The sequence below is a fragment of the Sinohyriopsis cumingii genome, chromosome 15 (assembly GCF_028554795.1).
Source record: "Sinohyriopsis cumingii isolate HCF-2022 chromosome 15, ASM2855479v2, whole genome shotgun sequence".
In the NCBI taxonomy this organism is placed as follows: Eukaryota; Metazoa; Mollusca; class Bivalvia; order Unionida; family Unionidae; genus Sinohyriopsis; species Sinohyriopsis cumingii.
Genome location: NC_142975.1, coordinates 82,252,729 through 82,273,378, shown reverse-complemented (window position 1 = coordinate 82,273,378; position 20,650 = coordinate 82,252,729). Strand labels below are relative to the sequence as shown.

The window sequence follows — 20,650 nt, the reverse complement described above, 5'->3', positions numbered from 1 at the left end:
TATAATGTCACCACGTGTCATATATGTTAACTCACTGTAGAGGTGAAAACTAATTGGCTTAAAGACGCGTGTATATGACGGTGTTAATTGATACTACCGAACAAATGTAGTGAGGAAATCCCTAAACTTACACCATAAACTTATACAAAACTCCTCATGATGTCTTGAAGACATTTTTTTACAACGATATTTCCGTTGGTAAGTCGGAAGCACCAGTAAGACTAAAAGCGTGACACTTACAAAAAAGTAATAAAATTTCGGAACGAAACCTACAACATCTACAAAAGCCAGGGCTTGCCTTGCTATAACTCCATGGCCATAAATTAAGTGCTATGTTTATTTAATTCGTATTGTTTGTTAGTTTGTTACTCAGTGATTATATTATACACACTTGTATTTTGAACTTGATCTTATCCAAAATCAAGCCCATTGTCTACCTGTTCAGTAACCTTTATTTTGGGTAAATAAATAATACATAGCTAATAGTTTCCCTATCACTGTAGGTTAAATATTATTATCACTAAAGGTACATATTTAGTTGGGTCTGGGTTTAGGACATTGGTATTTCCCACGTAATGACCTAGTCCCTATCACTGTAGGTTAATTATTATTATCAATAAAGGTATACATTTACTTGGGTCAGGGTCTAGGACATTGGTATTTCCCACGGAATGACCTGTTGTACCTGATGATTGCTACATTCTTTATTATAGTTTCAGTAACAACGTTTACCATGTCTACTGCTTAGAATTTTAGAGAAATGAACCTGACCATCATCCTGCGTTTTCTTTGTGTCTTATGTTTTGTTATATAATCCTGTGTACTGGAGAAATTATTCATTCCTGCTATTATATCTGAAGCAGAGGAAAATTGAAAAGCAACTGTTGTGTGACACTCCATTTACCCAGCGGGAATAATACTTTTTTGTCGTCTTGGATTATTGGCTCTGATGCTTTTAGTTTCCTACCAAAAGCTTTAGTTGCAGTTTGTTTTAATCGAATCTAGTATTTAGACAAACTTGTAAAATGGTACATTTCTAGTAAATATGAGATAGCCCTTGGCCTCAGTATGCTTTTCTATGCTATATTTCTTTAGACCCTAGAGAGCTTTTGTCTTAGTCTTAACCATTCTATTTGCGAAAAGATACGAATATTATCATAACTATCTGTTTCAATGATCAGAACGGTATTTTCAGTTACTGTGTTTCTCGTGCTTGATGTTGACATTGCGAATGTCATGCTCATTCATTTGCTCTTTTGACAATTTTGTTTTGACTCAGTGAACTCGTTCACGTCGTTAACTGTAACATCTATACTTCCAAATGTACGAAACGGCTGTTTTAGTTAATTCACAAACTAGCTTGATCAACCAAACCCTAAAGCGTCTACTACATGAGTGTACATTGTTTGTTTACGAAGTAGTTCCTAATACACTAAACTATCTTTAGGCACACGAGGTGCATGTGGGTACATTATGAAGGTGTTCAGTATCATAAAATACTGCACTACTCTGACAATGTAAAGTTAAGTTATATAAATTGAACGTATTATAATGAAGAATATTAGTAATAAATATATTATTTAGTAAATATCCCTTTTGATCTTGAATCTTTATAATTAACACACATGCTATAGATATTCATAACACGTGCACTATTAATATGTAATTTAAAAAAAACGATTGTATTGTTCCAGAAGCGGATAGTTTCTTTTCTACTCAATAACCGTATCATAAATAAAATAAAACTAAAAATTAAATTTATATCTGAAGATATCCAATAGAATTTTATTTCAAAATTGTTGCAGTGGGAATTAAGCAAAGTTTAGTATTTTAGCGTTTTTTACTACCATGTTTCTCTATATTCATAATAGGAATTTACGTGTTTTATGCGTCTCTGCTTTATGAAGTTTGATTTAATAAAGATTATGAACAGTTTGCTCCTCTTCTTAAATGATCATCATTCAAGTATTTGTTTTTCGTGCAGCGATGATATTGTGTTTACTGCATTCATGTACAAAATAAATTGCTCATCTATTTTATTTTAATGAAGTGATTTTGTTTTAATCTTTTGTTTTAATTGGTGTGACTCGATTATCAGAGTAAAAATGGACTTTTGGCCCAAAAATTAATAGTTGACAATGTTTTATACAGCACTGATATGACACCACAACGCTGGAAATCATCCCAGGCTTCCATGCAGCTTCACATATTACATTTAAATAGTTAGGGCAGTTGCATGTTTTATTTAGAATTTGTAATTTTTGTGTTGTCAGTGAAAAGCTTGGAAAATTCAGTTAAAGTGCGTTAGGAAGGGAGAAAAATATGAACACATCATGAGAAAGGTCGTTAAGATACTGTAAAGCGCTGTTAGAGCTGAGAAAAGAAAAGAAAAGAATAAAATGAAGAAATGATTTAATTACCCTTTGGGTCGGATAGTGGAACGTTTACAACACTGCCACATATATAATATGTGTTTTGTTTGAAAATTTGCTTTGCTTTTTAATCCGATATATTTCTGAATGTTAAAATTTGCCCGAATCTTTTTCACTATTCATGTGGTTACTTCGTTAGCATACGTGACAAGTGACAAGGATACGATAAATGGATAATAAACGGAATTATACTGGCATCATAAATTTGTGGCAGACGCAACTAATTTTTAAAAAGGTAATGTTTTCTAACATTTTGGCATGAATAATGAAAAAAAATCGTCAATATCAGTAAAACCGTGACAATATTTATTGTACATTCCTTACTGACGGAAACTACAGACTTACCGGTACAGTGAAAAAGAACATTTGGATTCTCATCGCAAAGCGTCCGTACCCCCAATGTCAGAACGTTTCAGTCAATGATGATGAATTTCAAAACAAAGATGAAAACTGTGGTAGCAATACATTCGCTCAACTAGCAAAACAAACAAATGAGAAAGCTGAAAAACAATATTTTTCATTGGAATTCCAGTTAGATGATATTGCAATCAATCGAGAGAGAGAGAGAGAGAGAGAGAGAGAGAGAGAGAGAGCTGATGAGACTGATGTTAGATCTAAATGAAAAAGCCTAGAAACTTCAAGAAGCCAGCACCGAAATAGAGCTACTTAAATCGAAGAAAAATGTGCTCAGCATTAAGAGTTTAGTGTTAGGACTGGTCGGCCTGGTATCAGGATAATGTAACTGGGTGGGGCATCATGCTACATGTCTGCGGCATGATGCTTCAGTGCTAGACATCCCTATAAACTGCCACACTGAGATATAGTAGCGATATGACTGAATTTAAAAAAAAAAAACTAATTTAAAAATCGAAATCACACACACATACGCGCTCGCGCGCGTGCAAACGTAGTATACCTTCGGAATTTGATAGACTGTCTTTAAAGTAACAGGGTTTTCTACAAACAAGATAACGAAGACAGTGGAAAAACATATAGCTTAGGGCAAAAGGGAGGTCATGTATCATCAACATAGAAAGAAAATATGATTCATCTTCTGCTAATGATAAAAACGTATTATATGGACGAAGACAGATTCAGGAAAGGTATGCTACAGCTCTGCCGACAATTCATTTAGAAATGTGTCCGTTGTATATTTACCGCAGAAACTTCGCCACTTTCACGGAACTGTGTGATCAGTAAACCAGCAAATGTGAGTCAAAAGTGTACGTCGCGTTTTAAAGAGCAAGAAAGTGGGAGGAGCAGAAATTTTACCAAATGAACATAAAATGTTAAGATGTGAATTTGCATAACGACGTGATTCAATTAAACGACAAGCAATTGTACAAATATGGCGCTGTTGTCGTCAGATCATCAGCTGACCAAAGCATGTTTCATAACAATGATGATAAACTAAGGAGGAAATAAACAGTGTATAAAAATAAACAGTGTATAAAGCATGTTTCATAACAACGATGATAAACTAAGGAGGAAATAAATAGTGTATAAAGCATATTTCATAACAACGATGATAAAATAAGGAGGAAAGATATAGTATATAAAGCATGTTTCATAACAACGATGATAACCTAAGGAGGAAATAAATAGTGTATAAAGCATGTTTCATAACAAAGATGATAAACTAAGGAGGAAATAAATAGTGTATAAAACATGTTTCATAACAACGATGACAAACTAAGGAGGAAATGAATAGTGTATAAAGCATATTTCATAACAACGATGATAAACTAAGGAGGAAAGATATAGCGAATAAAGCATGTTTCATAACAAAGATGATAAACTAAGGAGGAAAGATATAGTTTATAAAGCATGTTTCATAACAACGATGATAAACTAAGAAGGAAAGATATAGTGTATAAAGCATGTTTCATAACAACGATGATAAACTAAGGAGGAAAGATATAGTGAATAAAGCATGTTTCATAACAAAGATGATAAACTAAGGAGGAAAGATATAGTGTATAAAGCATGTTTCATAACAACGATGATAAACTAAGGAGGAAAGATATAGTGTATAAAGCATGTTTCATAACACCGATGATAAACTAAGTGTATATACATATTTCATGAAAATGATAAAAAACTGATGAAGAAAACTACAGTGTATTGAGATAATTATTATCGGCAAAGTCAGAAACAGATCGAATCAGATGTTTTGAACCTGTAATAAGAGGTAAAATAAGATAAACTGTCTGTCCAATGTCAAATCTCGACAGAATTTGGATGTAGTTAAAACTGTTAGAACGAGGCATTGCAAGGGTGATGGTGTAACGATAACATTAGTCCACCTTATAAAAAGGACCTCAGTGGAATGGATAAAATAAATTTGCATTTCGACTCAATGTACAGAAGAAAGATTTTAATCTTATTAAGAAAAATCCATTATTTTGAAGTTCTGTAATAAAATGTAGAGAATGGATCTAGAAAAAGTGGCGAGAAGAATTTTCATGTGATGAAATGATGATAAATGTTAAACATTGTGCTGATGAACACTGACATAGGAACTGTTTTGTGTCGTGATTGCACTTATACCCACTACCTGGTCTAGAAATGTACATGGTGTGTAATGGCCCTATGATCATGAACTAAGTAACGTAAAGAAGTAAAACCAAACTGTTTTGCAAAGCATAACAAATAGTTGAATTAGAAAAGTCTTAAAATGAAAATTTAACAGGAGATTACAGTATTATTAGTTAAATCAAAAACGTTCCAAAAGTTCTATCACATGTCATAATGTATCAAACATTCCAAATGAATTCCAGATCCGCGAATGTACTGGTCTGCCTCGATCCTGATATGTAAAAACGGCATTATTCGGAACTTCTTTGAATAAATTCACAATAGTCCAAGAATCAAATTTTAGTCCAATGAGTACTGTGTAGTTCTAGTGAATAATCTTAACAAATTATCTAAACACAACATTAAATACATCTGCAGATTAGTGCAACAAAAAGAATAGCGGAAATAAGAATGAATGAATTGTCCATCTCCACCTACTTACATTCAGGCATAGAGTCTAGAAACGCAATGTTCTTCTACTCGCTGCGTAACATTTTTTAAATACCTAAAATAACTCACCTGACCTACCCATCCAATGGGAAATTACCAAACTCTTCTAAGAACCCACCTAGCTGACCTATGCAGTGGAAAGTAACTCCAAACTTCAAAACAAGTTTTATCATTAGAATTTTGACAAGATCTACTTATAGATCCCCTGCAATTAACAAACTCTTAATATTTTAAAATAAAACCTACACACGTGTAAAGAAAGTTAGTTTTGAAATATCTTCTTTACATATAATCACTACAAGTTACAATAATGAAAAGAAATTACAATATATATATCAAAACATTGATTATCATCATTTTCTAGATTGATTATTGCGTCGGAATGTAACTCGACCCGCGATAAAAACGATTTAATGTCGAATATGTAGTCGAACTTCGAAACATCTCTGTCGGTGAATTTTTCCAACGTCTCGCGAAACTTTGCAAAAGCTTTATCAGTTTCATCATTTATTTCTACCTGTACATGTGATTCAAGAATGCAGGTTTAGCACCATGAATCCATGGGTTTGTGATTTGAAATCGATCACCATTAACACGCCTAAGTGGCATTATCAAATTCACACGGAGAATAATGCCCGTGTGGAATAATGTTTTCTCCATCCCTACCTGACTCTTTTTCATTCGGCATAATTGTAATTTTGTAAAAAGTCACTACGTTAATGTAACTAACTCTCGGGTACTTATATATATATATATATATATATATATATATATATATATATATATATATATATATATATATATATATATATATATATATATATATAGTATGTACGATGTATCAATGATATACCACGAGATGTATAAGATTTTCATTATAAGGTATGGAGGCTTGACGAGTTTCTTTTTAACGACAAATTTATCCGAGTTGTATATCATTGATACAGCGTATATACTATACATCTACTATACATACATTTTATTTATATCATACAAAAATACACATATTTGCCCTTTGAACGGAGTTAAGATATGCTCCGGGAATCTGTGTATTGACCGAGTAAATGAACTCCTCACATCCCTGCGAGTGTGACCTCTACAAAATACAGTTTTGTGCCTTTTCTTGCTGTTCACATTCACATTTACAAATTAATAAGTCGACTGCTATTTTAAGTTCCTATTTTATTCACATTGATTGAACCAATATAGGACACGCTTATGACTTAAACATGAAAGATTGTTTTGATGAAGAACGTATAAAACTACAAACCCGTTAGCTTCTCGTAGAGACTAAACGTTGAGATATTCACGTACTGGCGTAAGGAAATTAGTGTGGAATATAAACTAAGCAAAATGACGAACCAACAAGAGGTAATTCAAATATGTATACATATATTTACAGTTGATCTAAGTTAGTAGTCTGCTTTAATTAACATTACTACTGACCATAAAACTCTCTCTCTCTCTCTCTCTCTCTCTCTCTCTCTCTCTCTCTCTTCTATTCCTTTGGACGGTTTGACTTAACTTTACCTTCATTCATAGGTCCAGAGATATCGTCGTATGGCACAAGCGAATATCCCCAAATCGTATTTTCATGGATTTTCACCCGTTGTTTTTTCTTCTTTTTGCTACGATTGGAGAGAGAGAGAGAGAGACAGAGACAGAGACAGAGAGAGAGAGTCAGAGCGGGAGGAGGGAGCGCATTTATGATATTTTCATATTTAATTCATAGTAATCGAATTTGAGAACATTAAAAGGGTTTAAGGAACAACAATAATAAGCATTAAATACGTTACTGCATGTGTGCCTTCTAACGGACAAATTTAACTTTTCGTGTCCACAGGCAATTGCAACTATGCAACATCGATATTATGAGTACTATTGATAGATCCCAAGGACAATGTAAACATACCGTTACGAAGAACCATATTACTGTAGGTTACTTAGTGCAAGTTTAGTTTTAAGGTTTTCGTCCAACTCTAATTGTTGTTCTCCCTCACTTCATAGTTCTGTGTATGTTGCCCCTTATGTGTGTAAGTGTAGAGGGGAACGGAAAAAAGAAAGGATTGCGATGAAATTGTGTACCATGTTAAATTCAGTTGGAAAACGGAGACAATTAATATTTTCTTTCGTTATTTTCATACATCAATATTGATTAATGAGAGAAAATTCATCTTTGATCAAAAACCCGAGGTTGAAAGAATGTTTATATATTAATGCTATTCGATATACCAATAGTATTGGTATATTGTTACGTTTTAGGCTCTTACAAAACGTAACAAGAAAAAAGTAAAGATAACACACTTTATAAAATGTAACAAAAAAAGGTAAAAATGAGACAAAGAACTTACGGTTTTACTAACCAAATCCAAAAATATTCAAAGAATTAAAAAATAGAAGTTCTAGCAATAAAAAGTCCTAATGAAACTGAGTTCGAATTCCGATGAAATCCAAAATGGAAGGCGATCACGTATGTTGTGGTTATCGTCGTACTGACGTGTCAACAGTTCTTTGTTGATATACAGAAAATAATATTCCAGTTTTTTAATTCAGTGTAAATTTCGATCAATGTCTTTGTCCAAGAATTAGTTTTGAAAACCAATATTTCCAGGGAAAACAAGCTTCAAATCAAAATAAATTGAAGAGAACAAAAATAATTAGCCCCAAACTGGTCACAACATAAACACTTTAACTTCTCAAATGTTATGGCAAAAGTAATTGACATTTCTCAAAATAGCAGTGATAAATCTAGCTACAACGCACTCGAATGCCTGCATGTGGATCAATCCTCTGGAAAAACCTAAGTAATACATATTATTTGTCACGTACTCCAAGTATGACCTCGAATCAACTTTAAAAATCTTACTCTGAGAAAGAATCATTTTTTTGTAAAAGTTGTTTACTACAATCTATCACTAGTTATGAATTAAGGTCAGGACCTAGGTCAGCAATAAATACAATGTTTATATAAAGTTCTTTAATGTCAAAAATAAAAAGAATCAGTCAATCTGAACTCCAGTCCAGTAAATAAAGTTACATTATAATAGCATGTAATGGAATAAATAGAAACATAAATAACAAACAAACAATTAAATTAAATCAAATATAAATTAAATCAAATATGCATAACAATATGAATTTGCTTTATAACAACACTTTAAATTCCATGTTATTTTTAATGTATGTGGTATAAATACATATATATCGCTGATTGTTTAAAATAAAATAAAACAGTCTCCCCTCGAGCTGTGGTGTAAATAAATATTTCTTTGAGATTATAAGCATTCATGGTCCTGAATTTTTTACGATCATCATATTTGTGTAGACAGTTTTAATTACAACAGTTTGAATTTACAACCCCATATATGCCCTGTAATGTGGAACGAAAGACTAGCAGATTCATATGAAGTTTCAAACCAAATTACAACTTAAAGGATCATGTGCCTCGTTATTATAACTGACAACGATATTACATCTTCCAAGTGAATTTACATCGTAATAATGACATTAAGTTTCTCAATTCTTAAAGATAAATAGTATTTTCCGTTTGTTTGATTCGAACATGCAATGTCCAGAATATATGCAACTGACGAGCCCACTGGAAACATTAAACGAATCAATGAAATAATTCATGTTTGCAGTTATCAGCGTGTTGGAATAGCATGCGCTCACTCTTCCTATATTGAATCAATATGAAGGTTTTATCATTTTGATTAAATATTCTTTACATGGTCCGGTGTAATGGTAAGCACACATAGTCTTAAAATAATAATTCTATGTCTTTTAAATTTCGATAGCACTTCCACCAGCAATAATTTGATATGTTTTCACATTGACAATTATCTGTTTGGCTGAATCTTATATAAAAACAGGAAATGTACGATTACATTTTGAAAATAATAATAGGTAGGCCAGAATACTAGATTTTTATATTAAGTCAAGAAATATTTTATCCCGTTTGAGAGAGATGAACACAGGCAATAATATTTAGAACATCCTTATATAAGAGTCAACCCTTTTCGAAAAGATGAGAGAGAGAGAGAGAGAGAGAGTGCTACACTAAGCATTTTTTAAAACTAGATCGGTCTGCCAGTACAGTCAACTGATAACTGGGACTACATTAACTTTGTGTGTACTACAATCCAGTAAAAATTGTCGGATTGTTTATCATGCGAGTCTTGTTACAAATCATGATAGTGGTATGTGGATAAGGGATAGTTGATATACGTGTCTATGATACTTATACTTGTGCGTTGCACATCTTCGTGTGCATTATTTTGTAGATATTCAGTATACATGTATCTTTTCCAAAAGTATCATGGGAACGATGGTATTGTTGGCTACTGATCTTGTTGGAGGTCTTCTACCCCACATAAATATTCTCTTGCAAGGGCATCTGTCGTAGACGCATGCAGATTACAATCGCGGGTTTTCATGTCGATGCGTGTGATGTGAGGGAAAATTGATGGCGGTGTTGAATGCTTTCATTTAGATCAGTAACAAAAGTAGAAAACCGATATTATCATACTGCTATGGCTTAACCTAAATCAAAAAAAAAAAAAAAAAAAAATGAAAATCGAAAATCGCATAATTATGCTACTAATACCACTACTAGGAATACAACTACTAATATTACTCTCTTTCTCTCTCTATCATAATAAATATATATGTCCCATTTTTGTGTGCGCAAAAACGTGTGCGGGAATTTTACAGATGTAGGCCAAAACGCGTATTGAGGTAAAGTGACCCCACCCCCAACCCTTGTCCTATGAACTTTATTTATCGTGATAGATAAAGAGAGAGAGAGAGAGAGAGAGAGAGAGAGAGAGAGAGAGAGAGAGAGAAGATATGATAAGAATAAAGATTAATGCGTTTAGATAAAACTTTTGTTTAGAAAAAACAAAACAAAATCAATTTTGCATGAAAAGTATTTTTTTAAATGATATAGGAAAAAAAAGTATCACAGATTGTTCTTACGACAGGATTCGAAAGCGTAATAGCACTTTATACACACACCTGACAAGTCAAAACAAGTTTACACCAAAAGTGCAGAGAACACTTTGTATATTTTTCACAGTGCATAAATCACCATGGACGCCATACTTTATCACAAGTAACCGATGTATTGCCTACCGAGTTGCTCAAAGAAAGTCTGCACGCTGAAGAATCTACTCCTTGACTTGATTGTTCACTCAAAGAACTGTACCCCGAGGACTGATTTAAAAGGGAATCTTCCGTTGGGGTGGCACAGACACTTGAGTCATTCTGCAGGGTAGGATAATAATACGGAGAATAAGGGTCTTCTGTCTTGATTACTGGATAACCGGGCAATGGCATTAGCAAGCCTCCATTAGAATCCGGTGTCCTCGCTTTGGTGGATGGATATTGTGTTGATGACGGGATATCGACATAAAGCGGTGTGAAGTATGAAGATTTGCCAGGAACACCAAGAGGCGAACGAAAAGCCGAATTTCTTCGGGAATACTTAAGTGTAGATTGTACATCATTAACTTCACCAATGCAACTAGATAGATGACTCCCTACGCGAGATTTCATGTCATGTCCTATTCCGTTCTCAGAATTCAAATAATGAATTGTTTCCCGTATGCACTTTTCGTACCCAGATTTGTATTCCAGTGCTATTGTGTCATCACGCTCCGCTGTAGAAGTAATGTCCTGTTTTGGTAATTGCTGTAGGTACTTGACAGTCATTTCCAAAATGTCTGCTTTGTCTAATCTTGAAACCTGATGTTCCTATTTGAAAATAAAAGTAAACAAGATTTCATAACATGAATCATTGCTAGAGTGCAGATATAAATATAAAACTCAAAAGAAGGCCATTATAGACCATTTACACAAAGTTTCCAATATTCCATGAGTCACTTATTCGTATAAATCAAAATTGTGGAGACTGTCTCTTTTATATATAAATGAACCGAATTAACATTTAATCAAATTAGTCAAAATAAATTCCCGTTCTCTGGAGAAGAATTGAATATTTATATAGTTTTATCCAGATTTTGGTTTAAATTCTTCTCAACTTGTACCCTAAAGAAATAAAAAGAAAAACAACAGCACCCCACCATTGACATTTAGATAAAGAGATTACAATGGCAAGTTGAATCAAAATCCTAATTTTTTTTAACTCGTTAATTTAGAGATAATTCGTGTTACGGATATCTGTATGAGAATTGTTATTTTTAAAATATAATTTTTATTTGAGTCATCTGGGTTCATGACAATGTTCTATTGATTGGTTTTCTAAAACTATGAATACACTATAGAGGTGGGGTGTATAGAGTCCATGTCAAAACGTAGTACTATAATTAGTCATAAATCAAGGTCAAATTGCTAAGTACATGTCAGACCGCTCTCCAGTGGCCTAAGAGGATAGCGCATCCGCCTAAGATGCAGGTGTGGGGTGAGGGTGGGGTCACGGATTCGAAATAAATCGTTTGGATATTAGAACAGCGACAATTATGTGGTCTTAGCAGATAAGTACAACAGAACCTTCATAAGGGATACTTTTGGATGCTTATTACCAAATTCTTCTAAAATTGAAAATACATTTAGAAAATATTTTAGGGATTCATAGCAAATTCTCTAAGTTATTTTTTATCCTTTCACTTTGTTGACTTTAAATTGTAGGGAAATAAATGTATATTCTAAATTAAAGATTGCGTGTAGGGTTTTTCCTTGTCTTGTTACTTAGTATTTGCCCCTATGACGTTATATTTGTTATACATTCGACCTAAGCAGTTTTTATATAAGTATGTAACTTGATATTATATATTAGTGCAAATATTTAAAATTGGACAAAATCTGACAAAACTCGAAGAACCCAGAAAATGTAGGCATACTTTTATGGTATTGTACAAAACTCTTAAGGGATAGTATAATAAATATGTTGTATTCCGCAAGTACTATTTTCAAACAAACCTGAAAATGTAATACTTACCTTCTTTTTAAAATTTTCCAGTAAAATGCTCTTCAATTGATCAATACTCTGATTTATTCTGTCTCTTCTTTTCTTCTCTATAAGGGGCTTTTTAATCTGAATAATAATAATAATAATAATAATAATAATAATAACTTTTCAAACAAAAATGTTACAAATAAATGTTATTGAAAATTTCATAAAATACGAAGACTACAAATAATCACAATATTACTTGCTTATAATAAGTAATAAAATTTCTAAATTAGATAATCGGTCGTAAACACATATACAGTATGTGTAATTATAACCTATGCGTGAACCATACTGTTGCAAAGAAAGGGTCTTATTGAAACAAGTTATTACTTTTCTGAGAAAAGATTCGTTCATCTTCGAGGACTTTCGAAAATCCGCCATAAGTAGTAACGATTTTCGGACACAATGCTATTCACTTCTTTTTCAATACTAATCATAAAAATCCACACAGTATTTGTCGATTTCCAACCGAACAATTGTGAAAAGTCTTTACAAACCACGATTTATATATTGCGTGAGGAGACATTTGCAATACCGTGATCCCAAGCGTCTTGAATCACATACTTTCCAATCAGATTTCAAAACACAAGTTTAATAAATCGAAATACAAAAGAAAGCATGCTTGCGATTGGTGTATCACCCGTCGATACAAAACGTTTCCTATATTTAAAGGGTATTAACCTACGAAACTGTAACCGGCACGTGCCAACAGACAAATATTGCTAGCCTAGGGGTCAATTGTACGCTTGAACAAAGAATAGTTAGTGAAACTCACACGCATCTAAAATAATCCTGGACTGATAGCTATTGTAGACAGATGATGGAATTATTGTTCAATACTGTTCTCTTATTCAAAGCGTACAATACATCCTGTATTTAAAATGTCAACCACGTGTCATATATGTTAACCCATTGTAGAGGTGAAAACTAATTGGCTTAAAGACACGTGTATATGACGGTGTTAATTGATACTACCGAACAAATGTAGTTAGGAAATCCCTGAACTTACGCCAGAAACTTATACAAAACTCCTCATGATGTCTTGCAGCCATTTATTTAAACAACGATATTTCCGATGGTAAGTCGGACGCACCAGTCAGACTAAAAGCGTGACACTTACAAAAAAGTAGTAAAATTTCGGAACGAAACCTACAACATCTACAAAAGCAACAAAGGGCTTGCATTGCTATCACTCCATGGCCCTAAATTAAGTACTATGTTTTTTTAATTCGGATTGTTTGTTGGCTTGTTTATCAATGATTATATTATACATACTTGTATTATGAACTGGATTTTATCCGAAATCAAGTCCATTGTCTACCTGACCAGTAACTTTTTTGGGGTAAATAAATAATACATAGCTAATATTTTCCCTATCACTTTAGGTTAAATATTATTTTCATTATTAATAAAAGTATAAATATTTATTTGGGTCAGGGTCTAGGACATTGGTATTTCCCACGGAATAACCTGTTATACCTGATGCTTACTACATTCTTTATTGTAGTTTCAGTAACAACGTTTATCATGTTAACTGCTTAGAATTTTAGAGAAATGAACCTGACCATCATCCTGCTTTTTCTTTTTGTCTTATGTTTTGTTATACAATAATGTGTACTTGAGAAATTATTCATTCCTGCTATAATATCTGAAGCAGAAATCATTTGTACTGTTGTGCTCAGGTTTTGCCTCGGGTGAAATTATATATTCAAATTATACTCACTGGAAATGCCAAGTGTTATTTTAATATAATAAAACTGAAAATTAATTGGCTTAAAGTCAAATGTAAAATATATTCTATTACAGAAGCTTTAACTTCGAATTACAATGAATTTAGACAAGAACATCTTGGACTAAATTATTGTGATTAAATGGAAGACTGTTAGTACATCCTCACACTTCAGGCTACTGGCACGTTAGTACATTCAAGACTACATGCACATCACTGGATCTTATTTCAAACACCGCTAGAATTTAGTTAGAATGTTATTCATAGGACTGGTAGTAGAGCGTTTTGACCTATTTGGGATGTAATTCGCAATATTGCAAATTCGTTTTAAAATTTTAAGTTTGTATTCATGGGGTGTAAATTATTTGTTGAATTTTACAAACCTTGTTTTATTTTGCTCTTTTCTATTACTTTGCTTAATACAATACAGTCTTAATACTAAGTAAAAAAGGAAAGTGAACACCAACAGGTTTTGTAAAATTCAAAGTGTACTTTATTTCCCTAAAATAGAAAGGGAAAATTCAAACTAACTTACATTATGATGAATGAAATCCTCAAAAATCCTAAAACGTCCTATCACAAGCCCAAAATTATCGAGTATTCCAAAATGAGTTCCAGCGTAAATCCAAATGGTGGTCACTATTGCTTTGATGTGACACTAATCTCGAAGTATCACAAGATATAATCCAAAATGTCTTCAAAGAAATTCCCATTAATTCCAAACAGCTACAAAATCCGAGAAATCTGCACACTTTATAATTCCAGTGAATAATTCAAAACTAAATAAATGCACTTAAATGATCGCAACGATTTGTTTTTTCTAATACCATAGATAATCTTAGGAATAACTAATTTCCAGTAAATGATCCCTTATGTCAAAACCAGAGACGCAATACAGAAAACAATAGTAGGCTTGAATTAATCGTCTTGGCATTGCTCAATCACACTAACTGTAAGCAAGGTAAAGTAGTGTAGAGGATAGCCACTTAGAAATTAGGTCATCTGGATTTCTCATGGGGGAATCCTATGACCTGTACTGAACTCATATACATGTTTACTTCAATACGAGTACATTTCGCTATCTTTAAAATTATGAATGTGTATACAAGAATGACCCATCCTAGAGTACACATCTACAGTTATAAAGAATATTAGTAAAAAAATATGCTATTTAGTAAATAACCATTTTGATCTACCATCATAATAATTAGCACATATAGCATATATATTAATAACACATGCACTACTAACATGGAATACAATAAAACGATTATATTGTTCCAGAAACGGGTAATTTTTTTTATACTCAATAACATGTCAGATACAACAAAACTAAATTTATATCTGTAGATATCCGATTAAATTTTCGGTCACAATTGTAAGTAGTATGAATTAAACAAATTTCAGTATCTTTGTGTTTCTTCTTATTTTGTTTCTTTATATTTTAATACCAATGTACTTGTTTTATGCACCTCTGCTTTTATGAATTTTGATTTAATAGAGCCAATGAAGAGAGCCAGTTTGTGCTTCTTTTCTTAAACAATGTTCATTCAAGCATGTCTTTTCCGTGCAGCGATGATATTGTATTTACTGTATTTACGTAAAAAAAAATGTGTTATTTTGCTTTCCTTTGATAATAGCCATTAGGTTTTAATCTTTTGTTTTAATTGGCACGGTTATTTCTCAGAATCAGCGGGGACGTTTTCAGACAAACAAAACGAATATTTAACAATGCTTTATACAGCTTAGATACGACACGACAATACTGCAAATCAGTTATATATATATATATATATATATATATATATATATATATATATATATATATATATATATATATATATAAATTCTGCCTACTATTATCTTTTTTTGTGGGGGGAGGGTGCTCTCACCTGTTTGATCTTCGCAGACCAGTTTGGAAGGCCCTCCTGCCCTACTATTAAGTGTGTGCTAAATATATGAGTTGTTATATTGTATGAGTTGTTATTATTTAAGATTTGTAAAAGAAAAGTTATTTGGATTTTATCTGGCGTATATTTATCTTTTTATTTATATATTTACAAAATAATCTTCAAAACATTTTTTCACCAGTAAATATGTTTCCATCATTCTATGCTCTTTCTCTTTCTTGTTCTTTTAAATCATCTGTTACGGTTAGTTGTTTTATTTCGCTAGATTTTGTCTCTGTTGATGGTATTCCTGGTTGGTCTTGTTCGCCCCGTCTTTGTTCTGGTTGTTTTAGTTTTTCCTGTTCGGTGTTTTCTGACGTACTACTTCTTAATACTTTTTTTTCTGGTTTAGTCTTTTCGTCCAAGTTCTTGCTGTTGTTTTTGCTGGGTTTTTTTTGGGAAAATATTTGACTTGTTGTTGTTGCTGTTGTTGTTTCCCCATTTCATTTTCATTTTGTTTCTGCTGTAGTTTTTGAGATTGTTTCTGTCTTGGTTGTTGTAGTGGTGGTTCTATATCTTCTTTTCGTTGTTGAATTGTTTGATGTACTAGTTTTTGTTTTTCTGCTTGGACTAGGGTTTGTTGTTGTTGAGTTTGCTTCTGTCTTGGTTGTTGTTGTTGTGTCTCTTGCCGCAGTTGTTTTACGTCTAGTTTTTCTTCTCTTTGGCGTTGGTTTCTCCCTTGGTGGGACTGTTGTTGTTGTTGTTTTTGTTGTCTTTCTGGTTTTTCGTTTTTGGGAATATACTTGCGGTCACCTCATGGATTTCTTTATTTATTTTTTTTAATTTTTTTTTTGCTTATCGCTGCTTGAATCTCTGCTTGATTACTTCGGTGTATATGTTGTTGTTGTTGTTGTTGTTCTATCTGCTCTTCCTATTGGTTTGTTTTTGTAGGGTTTTCGGTCATCGCTACGAATGTTTGTTTCTTTCGTTCAATTGCCCTCACTTGAGTCTCCTGATTATTCTGGTATTTGTGTCGAGTGTGACCCGTTCTCTCACACCTGTTTCATGTTCTGTGGTGGATATACCCTTTGTACCTTGACTTAGAAACCCGGTTAGAAAAAAAAGCCCTTTTCATCTTTCGCAATCTGCTTTTCTCAATTTCAAGAATTCTAGTCCATTTGTACACAGATGTCTGTGTGATTGTTGCTAGTCTTGACGATATAACTTTAATGCTGAATTTATTTTCGAAGCTTTCCACTGTTGCCTCTAGTGGAATATCCTAAGGTATGTCTGATAGGTGGCGCTCTCCTGTTTGTTTCTTTATTTTCTTTAGGAATGGTGATGGCTTTTTTACTACAACTCTTTCCACCATAACATTGATTTCTACGTTTGGTATTATCAGCATGTTCCCTGTTGGGCGTAGAATGTAGCCTTTGTTGCTGACATGTCTAATTATTGGGTGCCTTCTTTGTATAAGCATTCAAGAAAAGATCCCTCTTCTGTTTACACTCTTCTTTATGTTAAAAGACCGCTCTAGTGGCCTAGTGGTCAGAGCGTCCGCTTCGGATGCAGGAGGTCGTGGGTTCGATCCCCGGCCGAGTCATACCAAAGACTTACAAAAATGGTACTAACAGCTGCCACGCTTGGCGCTCAGCATTAAGAGGTTCGTGTTAGGGACTGGCCGGCCTGGGGGTCAGGATAATGTGACTAGGTGGGACATCATGCTATATGTCTGCGGCATGATGCCCCAGTGCTAGACATCACTATAAACTGCAGCATTGCAGACATCGTAGCGATATGACTGAAAAATTGTTAAAGTTACGTTAAAAATCCAAATCATATCACAACACAACACACTTTATCTTAAAAGACTTATGAAGCCTTCGTATTTCCTTGTATGCTGCCGCCATGTTTTCTCGCTTTCCTTGTTCCTGTCGTTGTCGCTTACTTGAATACAGTTCACTCTTGTGCTTTCCATTTCACTTTTGTAAATTGTTATTAATGTTTTGTTGCAATGTTTTTTATTCTAATCTTCATTCGAAAAAAATACTGTTTCCTTGGTGCGCTCTTGCGAGCAGCCTTGGTTGCCAATTCCTACTTGTATCAAGCATTATTCTACAGAATCTAGGGATATCACTTTCCATTCTGTCTGGTGTATATTCATAATTCTCTATAATTAATTCTATATACCTTGATTTTTTTCATAAGAATCCGGAATGACCGTGTAGATACATGAGAATTAATTACTAGGTCATCATGTGAGTGGGTCTGCTACGCACGATTGCATATATCACCGACTGAGTGACATCATTTTTGGTGATGTGTGCTTAGTCGTGAGGGAATATGGGCTCGTGTGTGCAGGCAAGACGATGGATGCCGTTTACCCGCGGACCTGACTTCGAATCCGTAGAGTACGAATTAAAAATTCTCAAACCTGGATGATAGTATTATTTGTATTAAAATATTAATTCTGCCTTCTATTAACAAGCATTTTTCTACAGAATCCAGAGATAAAATTTTCCATTCTAACTGCTGTATATTTATAATTCTCTCTCTCTCTCTCTCTCTCTCTCTCTCTCTCTCTATATATATATATATATATATATATATATATATATATATATATATATATATATATATATATATATATATATATATATATATATATATATATATATATATATATTTTAGGAAAGGTCTTTTGTACCGACTGAGTTGTACTCTTACAGAGGAAGATATATCCTGTACACATTCGGTAGTAAATAACTAAAAATATTATGTGTTTTTGTTTCGAAATTTGTTTTGGTTTTTTAATCCGAAATATTACTGAAAGTTGAATTTTTCTTGAATCTATCTCACGATTCATTTGATCACTTCATTAGCATACGAGCAAAGTGACAAGTGTATGTGTATGTGTATGCATATGTGTATGTTTTGTGTATGTGTATGTGAATATGTATCTATATGTATATGCATATATGAATGTAAATGTATATGTGTATATAGATTTATATGTATGGGTGTGCGTGTGAATGTATGTGTGTGCACATGTGTGTGTGCAAGTATGTGTGTGCACATGTGTATGTGTGAGAGTGCATGTATGTGTGTATCCACATGTACATGTGTCTGTGCAGATGTATATGTGTGCGATTGCATGTATATGTGTGTGTGCAGATGTATATTTGTGCGTTTGCATGTATACGTGTGTGCTGATGTGGATGTGTGCGTTTGCATGTATATGCGTTTGTATGCAAATGTATATGTTTGCTTATGCATGAGTGTATATGCAGATGTCTATGTGTGCATATGCATCTATGTGTGTGCAAATGTGGATGTGTGCGTTTGCATGGATGTGTTCGTGCTTAGACAGGTGTATATGCATGCATATGCACCTGTATGTGTGCGTACGTATACATATATATGTGCATGCATAAGCATGCATGTGTGCGTGCGTATACAGGTGTATATGCATGCACATGAAGGTATGTGGTGCGTTCGCGTTCGTATACAGGTGTACATGTATGGACATGCATGGATGTGGTGCGTGTATATACTGGTGTGTATCCATGGGCATTTTTATGTATATTTGATTTAATTATATCTGATTTAATTGGTTGCAAGCAATGACATATCTTTATTTGTTCAACTTTCATTATATGTCAAAATGTTTAATAGAAACTCATACTTTTTCCAGAAAATAGTTTGACCTTGACTGTTTCTTTTAATAAACACCAAATGTTGACCTAGATCCTGGCCTTGATTAAAAATTAGTAGCAGCTACGTAAATAAAGTCTATTTTTATTTTAAAATGAACGGTTGTTGTCGAGGTCATGATGGGACTGCCTAGTTTAAGATGTAAACAACTTTTGTATTTTATTTCGTCGAGTAAAATGATTGATTTTCGTCAGGGTCATGTTAGGCGTACGTGATATAAACACGATCACGTGATTTCGATTTCGCACTTTGGGGATTTTCGAAACTGCGTTTTAGAATACGATATAACCTTTGTTTTAGAGAAATGTTCTCAGTTGGGCTCTTACACTGGGCAGTTTCTGCTATGTCGTTAGGAGTTATTTCAAATTATTTGGATTCAAAAGGATTAATTCTTTTTTCCTGGAAAATACGTGTGCTCAAACGAAATTCTTGTAAAAAGACAGCCTGTTATAAAAATTTATTCGGATTTCCAAAACCGGAGTGATGTTTCTTGTTTGTACAAGGAACTGTAGACTTCAAAACAGTACAGGTTACATCATGCGTCATAGTTTTCCATTTTGGATTCTTCGTCGAGGCTTGAACTTGAAATCATTAGGACATTTTATTATTAGGACTTCTAAAATTTTATTTGTGGATTATTCTCGGATTATTTTTGGATTTGATTCTTAAAACCGTAAGCTTATATTTTTTCATTTCACAGTATTTTTCCAGGGAAATAAAGCTTGTAGTTTTCACTCATTCTTGTGATACGTTTTATTCGAGCTTAAACACGTAACATAAGAACATTCATCGATGTGGTGCGTGCGTATACCGGTGTCTATACATGGACGTGCATGAATGTGTGCGTGCGCGTGCAGGTGTAAATGCATGGATATGCATGGATATG

At 33.3% G+C, this 20,650-nt stretch overlaps 1 protein-coding gene across 1 annotated transcript; it reads right to left on the bottom strand.

Annotated features, from left to right (window-relative positions):
• Positions 1–832: 832 nt before the first annotated feature.
• On the bottom strand, positions 833–12,813 carry LOC149782190 (transcription factor HES-4-B-like). The gene is made up of 4 exons (XM_089935078.1): positions 12,763–12,813; positions 12,418–12,513; positions 11,080–11,213; positions 833–854 (listed from the first exon to the last, which is right to left on the bottom strand). Exons 1-4 carry the CDS (start codon positions 12,811–12,813, stop codon positions 833–835), a joined length of 303 nt encoding a protein of 100 aa, XP_089791204.1.
• Between the last annotated feature and the right edge of the window lie 7,837 nt (positions 12,814–20,650).

What these genes read in the sequence shown, in the direction of transcription:
- LOC149782190 (XM_089935078.1), bottom strand. Translation starts at nt 12,813, where the DNA reads ATGGCGGATTTTCGAAAGTCCTCGAAGATGAACGAATCTTTTCTCAGA. An exon ending in ACGAATCTTTTCTCAGAAAA is followed by an intron (nt 12,514 to 12,762) that starts GTAATAACTTGT and finishes ATTATTATTCAG; the next exon opens with ATTAAAAAGCCCCTTATAGA. An exon ending in GCACTGGAATACAAATCTGG is followed by an intron (nt 855 to 11,079) that starts GTACGAAAAGTG and finishes CCTCTGCTTCAG; the next exon opens with ATATAATAGCAGGAATGAAT.